This window comes from Meleagris gallopavo, chromosome 5 (genome assembly GCF_000146605.3).
Source record: "Meleagris gallopavo isolate NT-WF06-2002-E0010 breed Aviagen turkey brand Nicholas breeding stock chromosome 5, Turkey_5.1, whole genome shotgun sequence".
NCBI lineage: Eukaryota > Metazoa > Chordata > Aves > Galliformes > Phasianidae > Meleagris > Meleagris gallopavo.
In genome coordinates, this window is record NC_015015.2 from 43,381,780 (window position 1) to 43,391,945 (window position 10,166).

Here is a 10,166-nt window from a genome sequence, read left to right on the forward strand (position 1 = left end):
ATAGTTATTGAAACACACATTAGAAGAAAAAAAAAAGAAAAGAAAAAAGCATCTGAATTGTATTTTGTTTTCCTTCAGGAGTCCTGAAGGAACCTGTGCCCCTACTGAGTTATCAGAGGGAAAGTGCTGATTCAGCTTTAACATTTCTGTGTGAGAATGGGAATCCCAGAAGACCTAGGTACGTTCATTCGGTTTTTGAGAATGGGTCACACTTCTACTGCATGGAGTGATAATAAAAATAATAGCCATGATCTAAGAAGGTGTAATGTTTGCAAGCCTTTAAGAACTGGAGCGAGTAGAGCAAACTTTGAATCAGAGCATTTGTACAGAAGCACATGTGGAGAACATGTGAATTGCATGTTATTCTGAGATTATGCATTTCTGGAAAACAAAAGGAAACAATACTTTATGTATCAATAGCTCTTTTTTTCTGGAAAAAGAAAATAAAAGCTTTTTAGCTGTTATTCCACAGCAACATACATAGGCATTTCTATAGCATATATATAATTTCTAGATAAGTGGAAAAATTAGGATGCTGAGAGGTAGAGTCAGAGAAGGACCAGGGAAAAGAATATTTCTGCTTTCTAGAGCCTTGGTTCAAGTCTAACAACTGGGGAATCAAATCTGATTTAGTAAATCCCAAGCATTTTTAATACTGTGAAAGTGATTGTCCTATTGCCTTTAGGCAGCCCACACCAAAGTTATGCACCAACTTCTGAACATCAATTTGAACTGTTTGTATACATAGTGTTCAGTGTATAACATTGGGCAGAAATTCAGATGTATACAAGTGTGTGATTAATGTTAATACACTGGGAAATTCTGCGAAGTAATTCCATACACATTTCACTACTCAGTAAGCAATTTATATTTCCTTTAAATAGGCATACGCAGTTCATTTTTTAATTGATCTTTCCGTTTGCAGCATTTTAATCCTGTCACCTGCAGTTTTTTCTTCTTAATACAAACATTTTTCACCCTGGTGTTTGGTTCATCAATTTATTCAGTTTATTCATATCCCATTTCCTCCTAAATAGAATCATAGACTCACCAAGGTAGGAAAAGACCTCCAAGATCGTCTAGTTCAACTGTCCACCTACTACCAATATTTCTGCACTAGATCATATCCCTTAGTACAACATCTAAATGTTTCTTGAACACCTGTGACTCCACCACCTCCCTAGGCAGCCTGTTCCAGCACCTCAACACTCTTTTGGAGTAGCTGTTGTTCTTAATGTCCAACCTGGATCTCTCCTGTTCCAACTTGAGGCAATTCCCTTTAGTCCTATCACTAGTTTCATAGGAGAAGATGCCAACACCCACCTCATCACGAGTTCCCTTCAGGGATCTGTACAGAGTGGTAGGGCTTCCCCTGAGCCCTCTCTTCTCCAAACTGAACAATCCTGGTTCCCTTAGCTCCAGACCCCTCGCAGCTCTGTTGAGCTTCTCTGAACACACTCCAGGGCCTCAGTATCTTTCTTGTAGTGAGGTGCAATGTTAGTGCGCACTGTAATTTCAGCGTGATACAGTCTTCCATTATTATGTACTGTTTTAAAAGCATTTTTTTTCCAAGCATAATTTAATTATAACCAGCTTCTACTTCAATGGATCACAAATTCTCCAGAACCCTGAAGTAAGCATTTCTTAAAAGTTGAGAACTAAACTGTTTAACATCTCCTCTATCACAGTAGATACCCACACATAAATAATTAAGAAATTCAACAGAAACAGTAACCTCTTGACAGTTGAAGCTGCAGAAATGGAAACAAAATAATTTAATTATAATATTAAGAGGCAGAATTAGCTACTAAAATTCTGCTTAAAGCATTGGACATCTGTAGTACATCTGTGTACTTTCACAAGCCAAAAACTGACATAGACTTAAAATTATATATAAAAAAAAAACCTCAAATCCAAAGCCCCAAGATGTGAAGACCCAAACCAAATTTCCAAGTAACATTCTTTAAGCAGAGACTACATTTTTACTAAGATGGACTTAAATAATCATCAAATGAACTCTTTTTTGTTCAGTTTGAAACATAAATACAGGCATCTTCATCTTGTAAGACACTGCACATTTTAACATGAAACAGTGCAAGCCCAGATGACTAGCCCAAAGAAAAATTCATTTGGAAGAGTCCACAAAAGTCTCTGTTTATTGGCAACAAACATAGTTTGAGGAAGTTGCATTAAATCTGCAGATAAACTAGATTAAGCTCTGAAAACAAACTGTAGAACACTACACAAAAAAATAACAAAACAGTATCCAAGTTTTACCTCGCATCTCAAATGATCAAAAATTAGAACTAACTACAACAGGAGAAGCAGCGAACAGAAAAATTTTTAGGAGAGAATCATAGCTTTGACTGCTTTCTTCCTCTTTCTAACCAGATTTGATCACCTGATAGCAATAGAGCGTGCTGGGATAGCTGCTGATGGCAATTACTACAACGCCAGGAAAGTTAATATTAAACATCTTGTGGATCCCATAGATGAACTATTTTTAGCTGCACAAACCATTCCAGGAATAACAACAACAGGTACGTATATGCCTGCATTACAGTCTCAGAAGCAAAAGAAACATGAAACAGCAACTTGTACTTAGTGGAAACGAGGTGAAGCAGGAGGCAGGTGCTGAATAGCCAGCTGCATGAGGGCTATGGCAGTTTGTCTGGGTTGAATTTAAAGAGGCAGTGTTAGAGGAAAAATTACAAGTTCCCCTGGAAAGGTGCTGATAGAGGAGTTGAATTCAGAATTCTTTAAGGACAAATAAGTGATCCCAGGTGTGTGTATTATCATTATGTGAGCATTATATACACATGAGTGGGTCTACCTATGGTTCCCTAAGTCTAGTTTCTGACATTGACTTTGTTATGTATTTTATAGGTGAAAGGCAGCAGAGAAAGCAGATGACTACTGAATTTTGAACAATTGTAACCATTTTATGGTTGCTATACCTGTGTTAAAACAGCAGTCTAGATGCAATCTTCATTTAAATTGCAATTAACAGTACATTTTCCTGAGCAGAGACTGCATAGTCTCATCTGGTGTAATAGGTCCTTTTCTCTTAGAAAACATGAGTGTGATATAATCATCTTGAAAGGAGTGTGTTGTCCTCAGTGGTGTTGAGAGAAAACTTAGAATTTCACTTACAGAAGTTTAGTATAGAGATATGTGAGATATTCATGTAGCTAAATTTATTGATTTTCAGCACTTCAAGTGTAAATTATAAATACTGTACTTTCTGTAACACGTATTATGCATAAGTTACATTTGAAATTCAAATGTCATACATTGCAGTGAAGATTTGGAGCTCTTCACAGTTCTGGAAATGGATATTCTTTTTCACAGACATTAACTAGCATAAATTTGAGGATATTCCATTTAAATGAACAGGTAAAATATTTATTTCTATGTAATTAATTTAATTCTTCGTTTTTTTTATGCCGGAAAGAAAATAAAGGCAGATTTGAGGCTGATAATTTGTGTTATCCTCATCTCCAGGTCTCCGAGTGACAAATGTAGGGTTCTGACATTACGTAAAATCACTGATACGCAGGATTTTTGGAAGACAAATACGCAGTATTTCTGCTTGACCAACAAAAAGAGAGGCACTGTTCTTTAAATACACACTTCAGAAAAATTGCTATTTTTTCATAACTTACCAAAAATTGCTTGAAAATTCTGATTTCTTTTGCCTGCACGAGCACCGTGTACACACACTTACATGTTAGCATATGGTAAAGTGATGCCTTCAGCTCCTTATTTCATGACCTTCTGCTTATAGGCACTTTCAGTGAAAAGGGATAAATTGTCTTGGATGCAGCTTTGAACACTCACAGAAACTCTCAGGAAGAATTCTGGCTCCTTCGTAAATGAAGTGTTATATGCTGGTTTCATACTCATTTGATCTTTTTCTCTTTTTATTAAAGGTGTTGGAGATGGAGGAAATGAATTAGGAATGGGTAAGGTAAAAGATGCTGTGAAGAAGCACATAAAAAATGGAGATGTTATAGCTTGTGATGTTGCAGCTGACTTTGCTGTTGTAGCTGGTAAGGGATTTGTTGAGTGTGGGAGAGTTGTTGGTGTTGTGAAGAGAACTGAAAAGAAAGCGCCTGTCTTTACAAATGATTTGTATCAGCCCTTTCTTTGTATGATCATAAGCAGTCTCTGTATTGTGTCCATCTTCTGAACAGTTAAGCAACAACTGCACATGTAGGAATGACTGAAAATTGAGGATGCTCAGTCAAAAGTGCATTTAATTGGAAAAACTGGGCAAGCCCTCAATATCCTTGAGAAATCACACCTTAAACGAAATAACAGGGAAGAGTGATCTGAGAATTTTTTAAAACATATCTGTGCGTATATGAATTTTTGGTATAACTGATGAACCTCTGTGGGTGTGACCAAATCAGTGACAGGCCCAAATCAGCTGTATTGCTCTTACACGAGGAGATAAATTGTTTCAGCAGCCATACTTATGCACATCTTAATGTACAACTGAAGTTGAACGTTACAGCTTAAAATTCTCTTCTAACGTAATGTCTGAACCGGTATTAAATAAATTCCTTTGTGAAGAGACGTGTTCAACAAGGACAGTGTATGAACTGAATGGTCCGTGTTGTACTTGAGCACAGGTTTCTAATGTGAGTTCGAACACCTGTGTTTCCAACATTGCAGAGACTGGAACAGCAATTTCAGAGGGGAGAAACGGGATTGTGGTGATAATTTTATCTACTTCTTACTGTTTAATGTACGTGTCAAAAGTGCATGGCTGTTGGGGAAATCCTTGTGATTTTTACCTTGAAAGCAATTGTCACACCCAGATCCTAAAAGTGAGTAAGGGGAATGTTCAGACATTTGGGAGGATGCACTGAAACATGCACTGCATCCTCAGTGCATCACTACATGCATCACTGAAACAACCTCCACAGTTTTTAAAAATCTAATTGTTCTATGTCTGGGGTGGAGGTGTCAGAAAGAACTTCTCACAGCAAGTTTCAAATCTAACATTCTCCAATGCAGCCCCAACAAAGGAGCTGTCAAACAGGGCTGTGTGGAGTGATTTAATCACAGCATGCAGACAGTTGTGGATATTAACTAGATTTGAATGCACAGAACATTTAAACAAAAGACATATCAAGACACAGACAACTATCAGTTCCACCAGACCTTTTTATGTCATAAAAATGCTGAATTCTTTAATCAGATGTTATCTGTGACAAAATGGGACTCTCTAGAATGGTGCAGCATTTCACTAAGAAATCTGACTTTAGTGAAAATCTGCATGGTTTTACTTCATAAAAAATCATCTGTTCCTGTATTGTTAAAAGCCAACTGTTAAAAGACAACAAGCTGTACACTGTTCCTCAAAACTTCATGGATTTCACATAAACTAAACAGAATTGTTTTATAGACCAGGCCCAAGTGAGTTTTTGTTTTGTTGGAAGACAAACGTGAGAGAAAGCTAGGGGAAAACTTGCAGAAATTCAGTCTGAAATACTAATGAAAACATTTTAACATCTTATCTAATTGTATGTTTCTAAAATATATTTTCCAAATTACTGTCAATAGTTAATTCACATCCCAGTTCTGTTACAGCATTGCTGTGTGACTCAGTTGAAGTGCCTAATGACTACTGGGGGTTAGGTAGGTTTACAATCACTGTTGTTTAATGTGCTGTTACTTTTTACAGTTTGGTTCCATGGTGTTTCCTTCGATTTGCAGGCGTCTCTAACTGGGGAGGCTATGCCATTGCTTGTGCTCTGTATATTCTCAGCACCTGTGAAATACATAATCGCTATCTGAGGAGAGCTGTTGGGTTTTCACAGTCACCAAAGAAGACAGCCTGGCTGTCGGCACTTCCATCAGTTACAAAGGTAAATTCCAGAGGGCCAGGGAGCTGGGACTCATTTGTAAGCAGATGGAATCACCTATCAGCCACTAAAATCCTGCCCAGTCATTCCTTTTCTTTTCTTGTCTTTCCACAATTCCTGGCTAACTTGCTTCCACACCATGGTTAGAATATTCAGTAAAGAATTCAAGGCAGTGTGAACATCAAAAGGCTCATGAATGAATTAATTTCTGTATTGTAACTTCGAGCACCATTCTGCAATATCCAGCATAGATACTGTCTGCAGCACTGAAGTATTTTCACTAAGATGACAGTACGTTTCGCCTGAAATTCCAACAAGGTTTTTTAGAGAAGGTAGTACTTCTGTTTGTTGCTGTTCTGATTGTTCATTTAAAGGATATAAAATTGAAACTGATTCCAACTTTCAGCTTAGCTGTATTTGCTATCCTTTGACTTTTAACAAAGCATAAGGCAGCTCTAACATTAGATTAAGTATTTTTCATGGTATGTTTTTTCCATTTACATCTCCTCATTTTCCCCTGAAGTTAACATATCCCAAATCTGCTGTGATCAAATTTCCTGGTAATAGATATTGCAATTAAATGGGATATTGCATACAGGAAATCCTTCTTGCTTTTATTTTGCAATGCTGTGCAGCTGGCAATATTGATAATAATCCAATAATGAGCTGTTGAAAGTTCAGCACAAAATCTATTGAGATAAAATTAATGGAAGCAGTTTTGTGGGAAGAAAGAAAATTACAAATTTTTCTGACAAGAGGAGATTGTATCTTTAATTATAAATCATGCAATAGTAAACAGTGCAGAAAAATCTTCCTGAGCCTGAACACATTTTTGTTCACCTACTCCACTAGTACAAATAAATAAATAAATAAATAAATAAACAAATAAAAATAAAAAAATCAGACCATTTACAGTTGCTTTCTTCCCAATAGTTTCTTTTAATGCTGCAATAATTCCCCTAGTAGGATAAAAAGCACCACTGTACCACCTCAACATTAATATTCGTGTACTTGCCTAAGCACCAAGCTGCCTTCTTATAATATTTCATTTTTATTCAAAAATAGCATTTCTTCTATGAAACACAGAGACTGTAACAACTAAATGAAGATGACTTCCTCAGAGTGTGTGTTATTTCTCTGCAGCCTCATAGAATTGTTCAGGTTGGAAAAGACTTTAAAGATCATCAAGTCCAACTGCAACTTAACCATACTACCCTAACTCTAACAACCCTCTGCTAAATCATGTCCTTCATGTCCATCACAAGTGCACTGCAACAGAACTCAGGACTGCAGTGCTCTCTATTCCCGCTCAATTGAATAAGAAGATTATTCTAAATTACTTTTTACATATATTTTACTAAGAGATACAGAGAAGCATTTGTTGATTGCTGAGAACTTTATCAGCTGGAAATATCTCGACTGATGCAGTTTTACTTACCTTCCACAACTGTGGAGTTGAGTCACAGCTGAGTCAGTTCATGATGCTGGTTTGATTTTTTTATATTCTTAGGGCTTTTCTGAGATGAATGTAGGGAAAGATGTTAAAATTTACGGATACAAGTAAATCTAATGCTGAATATCCTCAGCCAACTCTGCGTTTTCTTGCAACTCACAACCAATATATTAAGCAGCCGTTCTGCTATTGAACTCTTTATTAGTGCAAGACAAGAACTCTGTAGTGCTTCTTTCAGAGTTGTGATCCGCATGATCATGAGCAATATATAGAGGTGTCATTTGTTTTAGTGTTCTTTATCAGTTTTTTCATTCACAAGTGAGCTTTTCCATGAATTAAATACAAGTTATCAAGTTCTTCTTCTATGAATTTGGTGGGTTTGGATTTCATTGTTTTTTTTTTTTTTAAAATTAGAGGAATAGTTTATCTTTACAGGAGATGCCAAGATGCTATATAAGGTTTTAATGGGCACATCTCATGTCAGATGAAAAGCAGAGTAGCAGGAATAACTATTTTTTAATGTCTCCAAAATTCTCAAAGATTACTGAAACAACAGACAATTTATGCACCGTTGTCTTAAAGGGCTTCTTATTATAGCATCATGCTAAACTGAACATGTATGCACAGGTAACCTGTATAGTCCCCCAGGAAGGAAGGCATCCGCAGTCACATTACCTGCTTTTTTGTCAGTGTTCTCTGGGATTGCAGTTGAATCCTCTTCACTGAAATTCAACAGGAAGTTCAAAACTTGCTAATGGGGAAGTCTCACAGTTTTAAGATTCTGGGAAATTTCACAGAAATGATAATCTAGAGAGAAGGGGAGGGGTCGATCTCTTCGCTACTGCTGCTAATGAAGTTGTGGCTTTTCAGAAGTTTTGGGAGTGGGCAGAACTACAAGATGTGAGGCCACTTGCAATTGTCCCAGTGGCACTGCTGATAGAAGTAGCGCTTTTTTTAAGGCTGCTTTCATCCCTTCTTTTCATCCTGTGATGCTAACTTACTCATAGGTCACTATCAAGGATTTTGTTTCCTCTGTGTACTTTTAACAGCTCAGTTTGGAACATGCTTCATATCTGCTTACATTACGGTTAAGCAAGAAAATAACAGTTACAAACACAAAACAGAGACACAGTTCTAAACATAGCAAGTTAAACACTATTTCAAAGAATTCCAGGAAAGAGCAACTTCAGGGTATTTCTTCTCCCCAGCCCTTTCTTAAGGGCCCAGAATTCTCAAAATCAATAGAAAAGGAGGTCAGGATGCAAAAGGCACATTGGCACCACCCAATATGCAGGAAAGGAGAGTGATCACGCAGCCTGCTCAGGTTCTGCCTGTAAGCTTTTTCCCTGACATACCTGTTTCCTTCTCAGTACTTTTGGTTTGAAGATGCCCCTGCAGCTTGCTGCTCAGTGAAAACTACAGCAGGTAATTCGGGTGGAGGTTTCTCTCATTCTTATTTGTGCAATATAGGAATTTCAGAGTAGGTGGAAAGGATTCACGTTTCTGAATTGACACTATCATGCTCCTTGAAGGAGTGTAGAAAAGAAAAATGGTGTCCGCAAAATAAATCCAGCAGGTGAGGTCGGAGTCTTCCCTGGGTTTAAAATAAAGTCCTCAATGTTTTTGCCTGACACGGGATTTTAATTGTATCTCACTCATTTCTCTTTTAAGGAAGAAAAGCTTCTGAAAGCACTTATACAGCTTGAGGTCCGCAGTGGAGTATCTGCCAGCCTGGAAATGGAGGTGGACGCACTGCCCTTCTACAACACCCATTCAACCATGATTGAAAATCTGCTGCGGGAGGTGCAGCACTGACTGCTTCCTACTGATTTCTACATCAGGAGATGATACTATGTCATTTCTTTATGTCCCAAGCTCTTGCAAGGTAAAAAAGGATCAGAAAAAGATGAGTCTGTGTCTCTTAACTCTCTTTCATCTCTGGTGTCTTGTCAGTGCACAACTTTGTATTATTGCCTTTACAAAATTTCTGTGAAATGGGAAGGAGCTATCATGATGATTCAGTCTACCTTTCTTTCATGTGATTTTATAATGGATATTAAAAGATATTACATACTAAGTGGTGATCTGGCTTTTACAAAGAAATCTTCTCATTAAAATGAAATACGATTGCATTGCTGTTCCTGTTTTACTAACCTCATAACTGCAACAGGAAGTAAGTCTTGTAGCAACTTGGATTTAAAAATACCCTATGGTGGGGAGAACAGCTGCGGTGGAGTGTTCAAAACAAAACAAAAACCTGCAAGTGTTAAAGTGTTACAGCAGTAAAAATTGTTAAATACAGCTCTTTTGTACACTTCTTCCTATAGTCCCTCTAGCACCATCTTCTCATGCTGGTGGGTCAGTGGTGGAAATGTGATGAGGTGAGGAGAGGGCTTTAATGAGAGTAAGGGCAGCCTTGCAGACTTTCTTTGTAAGGAGGAGGCTGTACTGATCGCCTCCTTTATGTTACGAGTTTACCATTTGTAAATTTTGTCCCTTTCTGCGTAATACAGAAATATTTTACTCTTAACAGCAGGATACCATAAAGGAGTTAAATACATAGTATAAAATATTCATGCTTAGAAATTAAAATACATTCCGAAATTAAAGAACTTTTACATTCAGTTTAAAACAGAATTGTGTGATTGAGCATTTAGATCAATTCCAGTTATAAAAATACAGCTCTCAACAAGACTGTTTGGAGAACAACTAACCTGCATCTCAAAGGCCTACAAACACTGAAGCAGAACATGACAAACAGTTGTGTCTTATGCCTGGCTTACGTCATTTAAAGTTGTGCCGTTACTTCAACTCTAGGTAAGTGCCTCTGCTGAAGA

The 10,166-nt window shown here is 37.3% G+C and overlaps 1 protein-coding gene across 5 annotated transcripts in view; it reads left to right on the forward strand.

Annotated features, from left to right (window-relative positions):
• DGLUCY (D-glutamate cyclase) overlaps positions 1–9,848 on the forward strand; it is a 39,601-nt gene extending 29,753 nt beyond the window's left edge. For 4 of the 5 annotated variants that reach the window (XM_010711826.3, XM_010711825.3, XM_010711823.3 and 1 more), the window contains exons 10-14: positions 79–178; positions 2,392–2,540; positions 3,933–4,052; positions 5,728–5,879; positions 9,001–9,848. In XM_010711826.3, the coding sequence (XP_010710128.1) occupies positions 79–178; positions 2,392–2,540; positions 3,933–4,052; positions 5,728–5,879; positions 9,001–9,144 (665 nt within the window). In that variant the 3' untranslated portion in view covers positions 9,145–9,848. The remainder of the gene's footprint in view (positions 1–78; positions 179–2,391; positions 2,541–3,932; positions 4,053–5,727; positions 5,880–9,000) is intronic. The other variant, XM_031553647.1, reaches the window with a different exon arrangement.
• Positions 9,849–10,166: the final 318 nt, after the last annotated feature.